This window comes from Melopsittacus undulatus, chromosome 8 (genome assembly GCF_012275295.1).
Source record: "Melopsittacus undulatus isolate bMelUnd1 chromosome 8, bMelUnd1.mat.Z, whole genome shotgun sequence".
Taxonomy (NCBI): Eukaryota; Metazoa; Chordata; class Aves; order Psittaciformes; family Psittaculidae; genus Melopsittacus; species Melopsittacus undulatus.
Genome location: NC_047534.1, coordinates 10,586,505 through 10,603,747, shown reverse-complemented (window position 1 = coordinate 10,603,747; position 17,243 = coordinate 10,586,505). Strand labels below are relative to the sequence as shown.

The 17,243-nt window shown below is 41.3% G+C and overlaps 1 protein-coding gene across 1 annotated transcript in view; it reads right to left on the bottom strand.

The window, feature by feature from the left end:
- The window catches only part of ADCY9 (adenylate cyclase 9), an 84,255-nt gene that overhangs the window by 33,363 nt on the left and 33,649 nt on the right, over positions 1–17,243 (bottom strand). Inside the window, exon 2 of the mRNA XM_005152484.3 lies at positions 4,441–4,613. Coding sequence (XP_005152541.1) covers positions 4,441–4,613 — 173 coding nt within the window. The remainder of the gene's footprint in view (positions 1–4,440; positions 4,614–17,243) is intronic.

Below are 17,243 nucleotides of genomic sequence, written 5' to 3'. Positions count from 1 at the left end.
GTAGAGTGGAGCTCAGGCTCTTATACCCTGCTGAACCCTAACACCCAGCAGATGTCACAAGAAACAAGGAACACAAAGCCATCAGGACCTGTAACAGTTGCAGGTTGTACATTTTGGAAGCAACCTAAAACGTCACGCTTCGGCTTTTACAACAACCTAACCCTTTACAGTTAAAATACAATGATCTTATGGGGAATTCACCCCCTGTCTTTATCTTGCAAGTTCTTCACCCTTTTCTCCATGGGTAGAGAGACACCAGTAATGGGGAACGACATACTGAATTTGGCCCACTAAATGGTGGTAGGTGATCCACTGAACATTTTAATAAATTTCCCAACAAGGAACTTGAGCCTTTTCTCACAAACTCAACACCCTTTGTTCATTTTATGTTTATTTTGAAGTCAGGAGGGGCTTGTTCTAGCCTCTGTTGTCTTATTCTCCTGATCCAAAACCACAACAACTTCTGTCTTCAGGTTCACTCCCAGTTTCAGAGACCAGCATCTAAGTCTTGTCAAAACTGACTTTTCACCCTTATCATTTTCTGGTGTCACACCTGAAACAGAGTAATGCAGGTTGTTTAATTCTCAGGATGTTACAGCATTTCTCCCAGCCCACTCTTCCTGTGGCTGCCAATCCACCTAATCACTTAACAATGCTTCTCAAAGGCTTTCACAAAAGCTGAGCCTCCTTAGCAGCCAGCAGATCATCCTATCTGCTATTCTTCATGGGTATGGCCCAGTCCAGGGCACTGATATTACGAGTTTCTTAATTTGGCATCAGATAAGCAACTTATACCATGTTCTGAACTTGTACAGTCAGAACAAACACCAGCACACTTGGGGAAACAATGAAGCTGGTTCTCAAATGTTTTTGTTTAAAAATAATTTAGGACTAAACATGATGAACGCATTGGGCACTTTGTGGAAAGCAATATGACAATGGGCTAATGAGCCTTCTGTGCTCCTACAGTGTTAGTTAGTAGATGTATCCATGGCAAAAGTCAGTTAGTGGTAACAAAACCCAAAACCCCTTAACAAAAAAATAAATACTCCCTGTTTGAACTTGCTAATAAATCAGCAAGACCACCTCAAATGCTTAGCTTCTGGAGCTAATCCAGAGGACAAAAACCTCGGAAAAGAAGCCCAGCCTCTTGGGAAAATGTGGAAGTCCATCTGACTTACCTCATGTGTTCAAGTCAACATCATTAACTTCATCCACTGTTATAGACATTCACACAAACTCAGTGTGTATGTGACCTCATCATGATGAATAATACATTAATGCACTTTCAGCAAACATTAAGACAAGCAAAAGTACTTTCTGTTTTCATACCAAGAGATGATTAAGACACTGTCAAGTAAGATCCCTGTCAAGTAAGGGATTTCATAAAATATGATAGGGAAAATTAACAGATACCAAAACCACTTAAACATGATGCAGTGTTTTCATTAAAAAAAATAAGTTGCTATTATAGATTTGCTTGTAGTTTTTAGCCTCTATCGTCACCATTTGAATTATGTACATGACTTTATTCATATCCATACTGCAATAAGGTTTGCAATTAAATGAACTACAGATACACTGGAGGAGGAAATACAGTTCCTTTCATGGATCAATTACTGTTGCATTCTCCTTCCTGACTTTCCTTAACAGTTCTTATCAGCTAGAATATCCGTTCAAGCCCAAAATGTGAAAGTCATCCTTTGCATTCAATATGGCCCCTTATACCATTTAAAACAAAAATATTTCAACTTGCCTGCATTTTTGCCCCTCCTTTTGCAGAGCTGGAGTCAGCTCCTCCTACACTGACACTGTTTACAGCTTTGTATTTAAAACACTTGGCATGTAAGTCATGATTCTTTTGCAAATTATTATCTCCAGACCCTACCAGCAAGCTGCAGGCTTAAAAAAAACCCTCCAAAACCGAACAAAAAACCAAACCATGGAACTGCAAAAACAAAACCTACTCCTTTTAACAAAAATCATACAAAATCTGTGATTAAATTGCACAGTTGATCTTTGTGGAAATTTTGTAATATACATTTTTATTTATTTATTTACCACTGTAAGACCTGCTTCAGCCTGGCTGACATATCAAACATTCCTTAAAAGCTTAACCCAGGCTTCTCAGTCCACAATCACTCCAATAACAAACTACGCAGCACAGAGAAGGCTGGTGCACACCTCCACTCAGAAGCATGCTGTGGGATCTGGAATACCTGTAGCTAGCTATGCTGTGTGAAGAAAGTACACTTTGCACTCCTGTGCTGTGACGCAGAACACATTTTAAGTAAGCGCTCAGCATTCACACGATTGCTTCATCACTATGCTACACGCATTCTGACATGGCCTGTGGCACATTATACAGATGCTTATCAGATCGCAGGGAAAGCCAAGTTTGGGGTCATTCAGAATTCACTCCAGCATCAGTGTGTTTGGGGCAAGACAGGCACACTATCTTCAGAGTTGCAAGGCCTGCAGTGCTCGTGGTGATGATAAAACCAGATACCTTGATGCAGTTGTGTTAGCACAACAGTAGATAGGGTATCCAAGAAGGCTGAAACTGAGCTGGCACTTGTCCTAGATGCTCTTCTGAAGCCGCTTCTTTTAGCTTCTCCTTCATTTATCTGGGAAGTTTGTACTTTTGCATTGCATAGTCAGTCATTTCGCATTTAAACAGCAATTAATACCCAGCCAAGACAGACCCCAAGCAGAAAATCAGGGACTAGGCAGCAAACAAAACACCGTGACCAGCAGCATAAGTCCATACTGTATGCTGGCTGCTCAGGAATAGCAGGACATCTGTGTCCATGCTTCTGCAGGGTGAGTCACCCTATGTTCTATAAAATACTTACCATAGCTGATCCTTAACAACAGATCTCATTTTGGACTTGGATCATTTAAACAAGTACCACCACAAGTTAATACATAACAAATTTCATCAAATCCCAGCTGCAGTCAGGTCAATCTTGTACTTTGCTGCAGTTTCATTGTCCTCCAGTTAGAGCTTACTCCGCTGTCTGACATTAACAGGCATCCCCGCTTTCTCTTCAAACAGCACCCTTAGTTTTACCGCTTTGCTTAATCCCTCCTCTCTCCCTCCTGCTCCACCAACAGGCAGCTTGGTAATTACTGCTCCACCTGGTACATTCTTCCTTCACTACTTAAAATAAAGGGGTTTCTATCCTTACTGTCATATCTGTACCTCTGCATGGCCATGCACCGGGCAGCACAGACAATCTTATTTGTGCAGATACACACTGACATGTATTTTCCTGTCTTACTTGCTAACACCTTCATTGAAAGAGAAGAGAGCTGGAAAGCTGGTGCCTGAGGGATGCCAAATATATTCTTATATGGGAGAAGGAAAAGCATCACCAGCAACTTGGATGCAGTCAAACCACACACAGTGCATATTTTGGGGAGGGATAAATATGTCTACAGCTGCTTTCTGCAGTCCTAGCTTGCTCTCCAAGGAGCTCGTTTCACTTTTTCTTTAGGTAAGGCTTCCAGCTGATTTCACTTGTGATCCAGTGTTTGTACTCCATGACTTATAACCAGGGACAGAGGCAGGGTAAAGGTGTCCTGCCTATGCTCTCCTAATCCAGACAACAAACATTATAAGGCAGCAAAACTGGAGTAGCATTAAAGTCACACACACACACCCATCAACTCTCTCAGCTCAGTCTCAGGCTGGTGCTGAAGAGATCCTCTGAGGACTAAACACTGAAATCTAAGGACAGTGACCCACAGATGACCACCCATGGCTCTGGCATTTGTGCCCACCTCAGGCAACCCAGGACTAGGAACTCTTAGCACAAACAAAAATAGAGAACAGACATCTGTTGTTTGGGAAATCTGTTCTGAGCTGGAAGATGGAGAGTAACAGCAAAGCTTCAAAGCAATACACATTGTTTCACAGATTTCCTTGTCAAGAGATCTTCTGAGAGGTGTGAACATAAAATGTCATAATTCCTCTAAGCTGAATCCATACAAATCATTGCTCTCAGTTCCAGATATAGGTTTCTAGAGCAAGCAGATAAAACACAATCCCATAGCCTACTCATGCATTTTCTCCCATCACACAAACAATACCATTATCTTTTTGCAGGGATGTCTGTTCTATACCCATATGAAAAAAATCACAGGTACACGATCTGCAACACAGAGGAATGGCAAGAAGCAATTGATAGCAAAAGCAGAAAACTGTAGAAGTTACAGTAGCTGCATACTTACCTTAGGGGTTGCTAAAAATTTTTTCAGCCCTCAAACTAATTCTTGTCACTTCATGTATATATATACACCTATACATACACACACATGCAAATCTCCAGAACAGTGCATAAACAAGGCTGTAAGGTTGCCTCATCCATATATACATCTGTCCCTCAATTGCACAGTTTGAGATCTGTGCTGCTTGGCTTTGAAACAAGAACTCACCTTAGGTTTTTCCGCATGCTTGAGAGTCTTTGTCAAGTCACTGGCATTCTCGGCTGATGATGTTCCCTGTATCCTGGCTCCGTCTCCAGACTCCAAGCCAGGAAGCAATGTTTGTGAACAGCTGCAGTGGGGCTCCTTCACCTTCTGACCAGAGATCAGATAGGTCTTCAAACCTACCAAAAAAAGAAATGAACAGTCAGAACTGCAGAAAGACAAAAATAACTCTCCTTTGGACTTCTCAGATACGAAACGCAGCAACTGTCAAAGCACTTTCAAGGCTTGGGAATACAGCACACAGAAAGACTGCCTGGGAATGACCACCAGGAATATAAAGATGCTCTGTGTGAAATGGTGGCAATTAGGACTGCCCAACATCTGCTGTCCCAGATGCAAGGGACTAACACACAGCAACAGCCAGGACCTACACGTACTTTCTTTATTCCATTTTCACTCATGTACTTCTGAAAAATAGAGCTATGACCTTATGTATTTGCTTCCAAGCTGTAATCTGAGCTCTTGCATTAACTCTTTACTTCTGGAAAGGACTCGCAGCCTGTTTTTCAGTGATACCTGTGTTAATATTCTACTTCTGGAAAACCAGCACATATTCCTCTACTTGCCAGAGATGTCGTGAAGATTGCTTAACGCTGGTAGCACACCGAGAAAGAAAATGGCGTTTAAGTGCTAAAAATCCTGATGGGTTTTCATAGTGCAGACTTCACATTTTTAAAGAACAGAATCAATCTCTCCCTCTCACATGTACTCCCACACACGCCCTCTGCAACTGCTGTAGGAACTGAAGCATAATTGGAAAGCAGATCTGATATTAAAGGCCAGGCTGGTAAATACCATGTTGTAACAAGCTGAGCTGTAACAAAAACCTGTTCAAAATGAAAAGATCTGAATTTTGTTTAGAATATCACTTATTTTACTTCCTTGTAACTTTGTGTGATGACCTTCTGGGTTATTTTTAGGCACAAAGACTGAGAAGGAGCTCCAAATCACACTGCTTCCTGAATCCAAATGAACTAATGTTACTGCCACTGTATGGGAAAACTCCCACCCAGCAAGGAAGGGCACTGAAGTGCTCCAGAAAGTGTGGAGGTCATCAACTCATAGAACTGGAGAGCACCTTTTCCTTTGTGGTACCAGAGGCTGTTGTCCTGGGTGTTTCTGCAGCTCGAGACTCACGGGATGACGGCTGGGTTTCTGTTTGGGTCAGCTGCACAGCACCCCCCCTCACCCCTTTTACTGATACTTGTCACCCAGTTGCAAGCAGACATGTGACTGTCACAGCCATCGACTGCACTCAGCTGCTTCCATGAACGGGATGAAAGCTGGAAATGAGTATGTCAAGTTGCAGCCCTTGGAAGAGGGCAGGTTTTGTTCCGTATGATAAGGTCATTCTCTCACAACCTTCTTCACAGACAAAAAAATCGTGTTCTATAAACCTTGCATTTTTTTTTGTCCACAATATGTAAACACAGACAGTATTTCATCTGTAACCTTTCCAATAAAAATGTTAGGCGTACTAGTAACAATTTTACATTTTCTCTGTTTATTCCAGTAGTAATTTCAGCTCCACGTCTACAACCAACAGAGAAACCTGCAGCTACATTGACCATTTCAACCTCGGGTTCAGAAGCTGCTTGGAAAGCTGTGGTGCCCTCATGTAGTGCTCCAACCCCCGGAGCACCAGCTTGCATACTAGAGATGTTACACTAGAGCCAATCTTTATTTTTATATCATTTATAGTCACGTTTGCATTTTATTTGGCAGTGTCACTTCATAACCCCCCGAGCTGCTGCTGGCTTCCAGATGTAGGGCTGCCCTTTAAAACTTTTATTGATGGGGGCTGTCATTTAAGGAATTCACTACAATCAGCTTACAATTATATGTTTACTGTGGTAAAAGCTGGAACATTAAGCTTCCTATTCCTATTTTTAACAGCTACCTTAAAGCAACACGATTATTTTACCACTCCTATTATTCCTCTATTTTTTTTCTCTTAACAAACACAATCTCTTGAGGTTTTGTCTCTTTGAAGAGGCACTTTGAATGTCTTCTTGTGCTGCACAGCATAATTATTTTGTCAATCTGTTGCACACAGTAAAATTATCTCCAGCTTGAGCTCTTTACAGAGAAAAAAGGGAAAAGGCTATAGTATGCTGGGAACTGAAAACGTGTTTGGGAAAGCAGAATCCACCCTTACCCCAACCTGAAACTGCAGTGGGCTGCAACTCCTCAACCCTGCTCCCCACCAACCCCAGCCACCATCTCCACAGTGGCAGCCACAACACTCGCACCCACTCTGACCCACAGGCTCTAGCTGCAGGGTTTAATGTTGGCTATGACAGCTGCTGTTGGCAACAGGAAATATCAAAAACTCTTATTCCCTCTTTATGCTTCCCAGCCCCACCACATCCACTGAATAAGAATCTGCAATGTGACATCAGACAAAGAGAAGTCAATGTCCTAAAGAATCACAGCATATGTGTCATCCGAAGTCAGCAGGGCTACTCCTAGAGCTGAATGCAAGGTCAGGATCTCAGGGGAGCAAACAAGAGGAGGAAAAAAGGTTATTTTTGGAAAGCTTTGGAAAATCAGAAGGTGCAAAAATCCTTCATCTTTACATAACTTTATTAACATTGCCAACCTAATACTTGGTTTGTTATTAAATCCTTCTTATAGGAAGGTTCAACTTCCTTGCAACTCCCTAACACTTCACAAAACAACTCCTACATTCAGTCTGAAATATTTGGGTATAAAAAGGGGTCATTAATTCAGTAGAACTGTATCAATATAACTAAGATGTATAATACAATATTATTCCTCCTTCTCCATCTCCAGTGAATTAGTACAATCAACAGTCTGTCATCTTCCATACAGTTGGTGCATGGAGTGAAAAATATCCATGCCATCATGCAGCACGTTCAAATCAATTAAGTAACACAGCAGTATTAAATGAATAAGCCAACAAAGGAGGAGTTGCTATTTTATTTGAAAAGCAGTAAACAAGGTGCAATTTTTGGTGTGTTGCTGCGCAACGCTATAACTCAAGACATGGCAATGAAGAAAGCACTACGAGATGCTTATACTGCTATTTATAAAGGCAAAGCTCACCTCTTCCTCCCCTCCTGCCATTCTCAATCTTATAATCATTTCCTTCCCCTAAATTTATTCAAAAGAAATGCTGAAAAATAACACAACCTCAAACTGCCTGATGGCAAATCTCTGCTCTGGCAGGCTTTACCCTGCAGCGCATTGCTGCTTTTTCCAGACATGGTTCTTGGAAGCAAAGACAGGGAACTGGCCACAACCCACCCCCCGACATACCAACTGAACATATACAGTATTTTCTACTCCAGGGGGAAAAAGTGAACCATGTTGTTTATCTTTGAGAAACACAAGCCATTTCCTTCACTTGTCTTCAAGGTCTGAGAATCTGTAAGCGTTATGAAGAGTAACTGCTGCTGCTTACTGAGCCAAACCACTCATTTCTTTAATTCAACCATTTTGAATATTGACATGGCAGCATTTGTAAAGTGCATTTTTGACAAAATAGTTAATAATTAAGGTGAGGTCTCTGCAGAACCACAGCGGGTCTATTACTCTTACTACTCTTGAATTTTCAAAGCATTAGGAAATTTCTGGCTCCTTTCTTCAGCTAGCTTTTCTTTTTATCAGTGATATTCCTCTGAACTTGTAAAAACAGAAAACCATCCTAAACACTGACAAAATACCCCTAATAACAATAAAAAAACCCATATGCACGCACTCACACACAAATTATTTTCTGTGTACACAAAAATAAACAAAAGTATAAATAAGGCTGTATATAAACATCCCAGTCTTCAACCTGATTCTGGTAGCGTGAGAAAAACAGTCACTGCAGAGCTAATGGAACATCCAGTAACGTGGGTGCGAGCAGAAACTGGAGCTCCCTGTCCACATGCTGCCTCCCTGCCTGCTCCCTGCCAGACCCTGGGTGATACCAAACCAGGCTGGGCTAGAGCCACTCTGCCAGCCTCAACTGTAGCTGTGTTTATGGAGAAAAACTGTCACCGGTAATTAGTAGGAAGTCACTTGCTGGGCAGGAACAGGGAAAAGGAGAGAAAAGATGTTCTGGTCTTTCAAGTCCTTAATCAAGTAATTCATTTCCTTTCTTTCAGCTCATTTATCCTCATGACTTCAGTACTGAAGATGCTGTTATGCCAATCTAATCTGATTTTAACATTAGTAGAGGGCATTCCTCCACACTTCTTTTGGAAGATGAGATGTCTTCTACAAATCAAGAAATGAGGGATTAATGCAAATACTCCGAAGCAATTCTTTGGTAAAGCAAGATACAAGTTTCAACTTTTGATGCTTCACTTACATGAGGTTGAAACTTTTTAGCCCTCTATTGATAGCTGACCGGAAAATTACCTTCTCTCTGGGAAACTGAATGCGTCATACTTCTCACATCTCTAACAAACTTCAAATGCTTTTGAAACCCTTTTGGCACTGATTCTAAGAGACACTAAAAACAATGTCAATATTTCAGTTGCAGTTTTACTGATTCATTTAACAATATAATCCCATTCTTATTTCATATCCTTGTTTCTCACTCCATTAAACCCTTCCCTTTTTTCGCTGCAGTACATGGAAACAGCATTTAACTAACAGGTGATCCCTCTTCAAAACTACTTCCCAGTACACAGCCCTCTGTTCTGTAAGACTAGCAATGTTTCCTTGTATTGCTGTAATAAAATCCAAATTGTATTGATTATCCCCCCTTTAACCACAGACTTCCATACTAATGCTTTTCCACTGTTTATCTTTCCATCATTTCCCTTAAAGTCCACATATTTCAATCATTTAATCATATCTCTTTCCAAACTAGTATATATTTACAAGCCAACTGAGCTCCATTTTCACAATCGTCAATTTTGCAGTATCTTACCTCACAAAACTGGAGTCCGCACGAAAACTTCCATCATGAGAACAACAATGACTGTCACTTGCACTGGCTTTTAGACTGCCACTCCTACATGAGGGCAAGAGTCACCTTTCAGTTAGAAAGTAATTCTAATCACCTGCCACTCCATAAGGAACAATGTTAGCTATTATCTTTCAACAATTTAACATCTCATTTTATGTAACTCCAATACAAGTAACCAGCAATGGTGTAGCAAACTCCTAAGAGAAGCTTTGCAGTACAGGACTGGCATTAGGTCCTTTATGAACTAATGTGTGGCAACTCCCTTTTGCGTTACACTTCTCTGCAATCTATCAGCCCTTGCTTTCTCTTTTTAGAAATACAATAAAAAGTTTTCTCCATGCCTTTTAAAGGCATCATCTTTGCCCTTGCCAAAAATCTAGGAGTGAAAATACAGTGTTCAGCCATTGCCACTCCAAGGAAAGGAAACAGACCTACAGTTAGGTTTCCTCATACCATAAAATATGCTGCTATATGGTTTTATTAAACTCTGACTTGCTCTGTAAAATACATTATTAACTGCAATGTCTGGAATGTAGTATGACAGGCAAGTAACAGCAATAACAAAAGAGACCAGAAACTTATTTACTGCTTCTAATTGCAGATTATTTTTGCATCTCTCTAACTTTTCCACTTTGTTTGTTTTTTTTTTTCCTTGTCAAAGCTTAAATAATTTTTCAGGTACTAACCTTTCCTGTTTATGCAAGAAATAACATAGTGCATACCATCACTCCAGGAGCTTTACTATCCTTTGGGTCCAAGCTGTTGCTAAATCTAAAGATGATTTTCAGCAGGAAATACCCTTCTCTCATTCTTAACAGTCAATAGATGCCAAATCTGTATTTATAAGGACTATTTCTCACTTTGTTAGACCTACTCTTACACAGAGAGTTCATGCAAACCTCTTCCTCTCTCCCCAGCACATTCTCCTCTATTGAACCAAGAACTGGTAGCTTACACCACCACAAGAAACCTCAAAACCAGAAAACTCTGAGGAAGGCCACTGACCTGGAGAGCCCAACAGTGCTGCACGGCAACGCTGACGTGCACTGGCAACATGTGCAATGCCGCAACGGATTGACTGCCCACAATGTACAAGAACAACATGATGAGATGCTGCTCAGCACACATAACATAAGAAACTGATGGACAGAAACTTTCACTTTGTGTTTCACTTGAGATCAACACTGAAGATGGATGAATCTGAGATTTACCTTCCTTTTCCTAGGTAAGACTACGTAACTAACATCATACAGATAACTGAGGCATCTTCAGAGAGGTACCTAGTAACCAGTCTGAACATAGTGCCAAGAAACTTGTAACCTCTAATGTAAATAGGCATCATTACTTATATAATAATTTTTTCCCTATTCTGCAACTTTGTCAAAAGATTGTTCCACTTATGAAATAACTTTAGAAAGTTTCCCCCTTGAAGCTTCTACTAATTTCATGATTAAAGTATTTGTGCATGCAGAAATGAAGGGAGAAGCCGAGGCTCAGAGGAACGTCCTTACCTGGGCAACAGCACCTGGTAATTACAAACTGGATAATCAAAGGTCTTGAGACATCCCTGCAAGGCACCTTTCAGTTAATTCAACTGTCACAGCTGCAAGAGCACAAATGCTATCTCTGTCTTAGTAGTTATTCCTCATCACGAGTCAGTGAAGTTGCTCTTACTTTGAAGCTCAACTTCTGGCTTTCAGAAACACAGGCATGTAAAGGCCTATAGGTACATTTTTAATTTCAAGGGGGTGATTGCATTGTCATTAGATTGCTCTGAGAGTAAATTGTAGTCAAGCATGTCAGCAACTCGGAAATAATAACAACAACAGTAATAACAATAATAAACCCATTTCTGCTTTTAACCTCTGAAGCACCCAAGAACTTCAGAGACCCGTGCTAAGAGGCCACTTACTGGACAAGTGCTGGCAGCACCTTCCTCCCCTAAGGCCATGAGCAAGCAATCAAACATCTGCTTGCCCAGGTTGAACAGAGGAAAATTAAGAGCTTCCACAGCCAAACCTTGCAGGTTCCCTTCAAGGCATCATGCCCAAGATACAGTTATTAGCCTAATCTCTAACTGCAAAAGGAGCAGCTTTTCCAGCAAGTTTACAAGATGCTCCCAAAGTGGAAACAATTGCCCAACTCACCCTGCCAGCCATGCTCAGGATGTGCCAAAGAGAGTTTATCTGATTTCCTGAAGGAACTACCAGCAGCTGTGGTTCGACAACCACAACATCTAGTTCCAGCCCCCTGCCATGGGCAGGAACACCTGCCACTAGACCAGGTCTCTCAAAGCCCCATCCAACGTGGCCCTGAACACTTCCAAGGATAGGACTTTTGCTTGCTTCTGACTACAAACTCACAGTTCCCTCATTTTCACTTTTTTTAGACTTTCACTTTTCCCCCATCTTCCCAGATAAACTAAACAAGATTTTCAGAGAGGAGCAGAACACGTTTCCATAGCCATACAGCAAATGCACATTTATTTTGTTCTGTTATACAACTTCCCCTGTGTCACTGAGTTACTTTTCTTTCAGGCAAAGCATCTCTCTGGCCATCCTTCCTCCATGTACTAGGGGCAGTCCAACAGACCCCACCTCTCCCTCAGAACAGAACCTGACCAAAAACTCAAAAGCTCATCACTGTCTTTTATACCAACAGGCGTTTTCTGTCAGTCACACTACAGCTCTACACAAGACAACACTGGATGACTTTACAAAAAATTGAAGTAATTTTCTCCAACCTGCAAAATTTCCAATGAAGCAAGTCTGACCCTCTCACCTGCAGGAACCACTTCCAGCTCAGTGAACACAAAAGATGAAACCCAGAATGCCTGGATTCTAACAATCCAGCCTACCTGGAAAAGCACTCTGAATGTATGGAGCAACATTTCCTGTCACTGAAATAGAACAGGAATTTATGAGCCAACTTGTTATCTTAGGTCTCTGGAAAGCAGAAACAATGATAATAAGAAACAGAACTTTACAGACTGGAAACACAAAGGAACTCCAAAAACAAACCTCAAATCCTATCCTCATAATCTCCAAAGGACTCCAAAGAGCCAGAGAAACCAGAGGCATCTTCTGCATTATGGAAAACCTCTGTTTTTCTTATGCTTCTTTTGTTTAGCAAAGTGCTTACTTTTAATCAGCTAACAGAAAACAGTGGGTTTGGAAAATGCTGATCAACAACATATGTGTAAATTTTGGTATTCAACATCTGCCAGTTTTAAGTGGGGAACCCTGTACCCAAACCCACAATCTACATTTACAACTAAACAGCACAAAGAAAGTTGCAGGCTGTGGGTCTATCCTCCTTCAGTCTCTTTTTCTTCTTCTCACCCGTGTGGGATGATAAAAACCAACCACCAAACAAAAAACACAGACATGCAGCTCAAACACAAAGGTCTAGCTACCACTCTTGGCTCAGGGGTATATTTACATATGTACTTTTAAACTCTACTGGCAAAATTAAAGACGGCCTGACTAGGGAGCCTGAGCCCCATCCCAGGCTTTACAACTGCCCTGATTTACTTTCTGCTCCACCAGTTCCGACCGACCATGGCCTGAATGCGAATGGCAGATGAGCCCATTCCCTGGAATGACTCCGTGCAGCTCACAAGCTGACACCTTAATAGGAAAAAAGTAGCTTCGAGTCAAAAGATAAGCCTGGGATTTTTTCAGTCTTGCCAGCGGCAATAGCATGCTCCACAAGGGAAGCCTGAAGTCCAGCAGATTTAGTAACATGCTGCAGATAAAAGATTATCTCTATTCTAAGGGTTCCCCACAAAACCTAATTGATGTATGATGCTTTTACATTTAAGGCAAAAAGATGGTCTAATACCAGCTCCAGGATTAACTGGTAAAGGTACTGTCTGGGTTTTACTCACATTGCTAAAGCCTTCTGTAAACTCTCCTGCAGTCTTGGTCATGAAAAAGCATCTACTTTTATTTTTCATGTTTACTGACTATCCCCTTGCCCTCTGTGTTAATTTTAACACCTGAGAAGGAAAAAGCAAGATGAGAGAAAATGAAATTTTTGAACAATGCAGCTGTCAAACCAAGAGTCAACCAAGCACACAGGGCACAGCTTTTTCAGGGTATTCACACCTTCCAAATTGATACTATTCCTACCAAAGAATACCCTTTCTGAAAATATACCTAAGGAATAATTAATTAGAAATTGAATTTAACTATTAATACAGCCCATTTAGAAATTCAACATCTGCTTCACTGGCTGGATTGTGAATAAAGTGCCAGTGCTGAAGAAATGACAGAGGCAGAGGAATGAGAGCTGAGCAATCTCAGCCCTCAGAAAGCTGCTCTGTAGCACTGCCCTACTCACTACTGCACTCACTGTAAGTTGTGAGCTGTGGTATGGAGACATACAGCCTGCTTTGCATGGCTGCAGTGTTGTACAGCAGATGTAAATACACTTTGGATATACAACATGCCTGTTTTGGCATGCAAGGGACTCTGTTCTTAAAGAAAAATGATAAGGTCACAACACTGTTAAGTCTTTTGAAGACAACAGAGAAACATTTTTTCCAGTTTCTTGTTTAGGGTGCAGATGCTGGTTTGGTGTGTCCCCCTCCTTCATAACTGACAAGAAAGTATCTCAAAGTTCAAAACCAGATGGCTCAGGCAATAACCAACCTAAACTTTTGCCTAGCCCTCAATTTTAACAAACGCTGGACCACATACAGAGACCGAGGCGTTCCTCTGTAAAACACTTGCATTATGGGCATCCCTGTACTTACATTAAATTACTGCTATGGCCAGGCCATGGTAACAGCATGGAAGGCAGCAAGATGATGGAGGAAGCCTTTGGGAGAAGCTTCCCATATAGTTACTTCAATCCAAGCTCTCTGTCAGGCATGTCAACATTTCCCCGGTGATTTTTGCACCCATGGCAAGTTCTGGCATTCCAGATCGTTCATAGGGAGCAACAATCCTTTGGGGACATGAAGCATATACTTCCATAACTTCCCTTTATTCTAAACAAAACTATGTTTCCAACTTAAAATTACATTTTACTGTGGGAGGGAAACCAGCAGTCAGAAAACTGCAAGGGGGAGATCTCCAAGGCAAGGACTTCAAAACATCTATTTAAACAACAGCATCATAAAACAGAGATCTATGGATAGACGAGGAGTTTTCAAGAAAAATTCCACTCCTCTAGACTGAACAATATACAAAGCCACAAGCATTCCAGAAAAGACATCCTATACATTAAATTTTCTTCTACCCACATACTGGCTGGCATACCTCAGGAACTATGGATGGCTGTACCAGCCTCTGCTAAACACAGGCAGAATGTAATACACTGAAGAGAGAGAAGCTTCAAGTGAAAGTTTTGTCAGCTCTAGGTTTTGGGGAATGGGAATTTATTCATTCCAAACTCAAAAGGCATGGCCAGTTTGAAAGCACTTAGAAGCTTATTAGAAATTCCATCCAGGAAAAGTTCACTCGGGACCAGAAGATGCCACCTATCTTTTTGACTGCTGTTTTAGAAACGATGAATAGCAAGCGTGCAGGATGCACAGAAGGATTCCAATAAAAAACAATGATCTGATGCAACCAGAGCCTGCTCTGGCCCTTGGTAATAGAGTGAGCTATTGTGGCTCTCAGTACTAACATTTTTTAATAGAATCCAGACAAGAGCATGCACCAATTTAAACAAGACTTAGAAGTCTATTTTGTTATACTGGTGCAATCTCTCTGTGTTGACAGGACGACAATCAGGCACATTCCTTCCCTCTTGCATAATGCAGGTAGTCTGGATTTGCCATGCTAAATCAGCATTTTACTTAAACCAGGGCAATCCTACCGGCTAATCCTGCCCTCGTGCGGAGCCATGCAACTGCTCTGCTCACTGTGGACTTGCAGGCAAGTAAGCCTAAATCAAACCAGAATCATGTGCAAGCCTGCTACAAGCTGGTGGGCTCTGCATGTTTGACTTTTTTTGGTTGGCTGTTGTTAAAAATTCACAATCTGACATTTAAGAGGAAAAGTAAAAACCAGGCGTCATACTCTCAGCAGCAGTCTTCAAAGTTTTTTCCAAGCAACTGATCATTATTGAAAGCACACAGTGAGCACCCACATTCTGACTTGTGTCAAAATGAAAATACATCATCTGAGGAATCTTTGTGGCCACATATAGAATCACAGAATAGTCTGAGTTGGAAGGGACCTTAATGATCCAGTTCCAACCCCCTGCCATGGGCAGAGAGCTGCCATTAGACCAGGTTTCTCAAAGCCTCATCCAACCTGGCTTTGAACACTGCCAGAAATAAACTCTAATTCGTATGTTTCCAAATATCCATCACCTACTGCAAAGAATGGCCCTTCTCATTGAACCTTTCCTCAGTATCGGCCATGCACGTGTAACTTGTTACTTCTTCCTATTACAAAAGGCAGCAACAAAATAAAAGCAATTACTCAAGAAGGCACAATCAGAGCTTCAGGAAATGCACACCTGCTACTTAACTGCAGACTTTGGCTGGCTTTTCTCCATGCCTGTTTATCTGCACTGGGGCATTCTGCACTCTGCAAGTAACCCTAAACACTTAACTAAAATGAATGACACAAATATTCTACAGACAATAAAACAGAGAACATAAAAGACTTGGCCTTAAGGGACCAAAAAAAAAACTTTGCATTTCTCAGATAATTCCTGCATTAAAAACAAGGGGACTTTTTTTTTTTTAATTGCATCTCTAGAATTTTGAAATTAAAGATCATCCCAGCTCTGTTGCTCTTTGGTCAGAACTGAAGAGCTACATAGTGAGCTTCTACAGAGCCTGCAAAAAATGTTTCTTGTCACATGGCAGACAGACTGGAGCAGGGCCAGCATATTTCAACAGCATGGCAAGCCAGCAATCCCCCCACCAGCACCACCGGCTGTGGGAATCGTGTGAGCATCAAGATACTTACTCAAATTGGCTACAAGAAACCAGACAAATAGAAATTATGTTGCACTACTGAATTCAGTCTTTTCCTTATTCCCTCGACACTGAGCCCTGTGCAATGCAAACAGGCAGCTGTAATTCAAGGTAAGTTGTTATTTATAACCTATGCACCACTTGTTTACATGTGGTTGACAGCTTTACATGGTTACTAATTCAGTACTGAAAAACAAAACTAATGCAAATAAAACTGCTGCAGGAGGCACTTCAGAATAACAATATAGAGCAGTAGTATAAACACCAGTCAGGTGGTGAAGAAGAAATTCCTAAATGCAGCCACCATGTAAGGATGTATCACTATGAGCTGGATTTTTAATTTAATTGGCAAACTTCAGCCACTGAGTACTTGCAGTGTCTCCAGCACAAAAAAGATTGAGAGCCACTGCTGAGAACAGCTACTGAGTATCGTGTCTCCCCCAAGCAGAGAATTATCTTTTCAGTTTCTTTTCTCTCCTGAAGTGAAACATACAACCCCTCCCTCCCCAAAATAAAAAGAATTTGAAAGTTGTGAAACAAAGCTAAAAAGGAAGTACTTCCAGAACTGTGTTTATTCACATAATCAAAATGCTTCTGAAATTTCTTCCATTTCCCCTGTGTATAACATTCTGATGTCCTCTTGTCCTGACACAACACGCTACCTGCGTGTTCCCTCTTCACGTGGTAGCCACAGGTTCAGACTCCAGGTTGGATACCTTTTACTTAAGACATGGCAGTAAACCCACAGCAGAAATTGGGCTTGTGTTGCTACACACGGCACCTCAAGTATATGACAGCAACTGCCACTTCATGTGAAGGTGCCATGCTCCTGCCTTGTTAGGCCAATGAGAAAGACACAGCCAACTTCTTCACTGA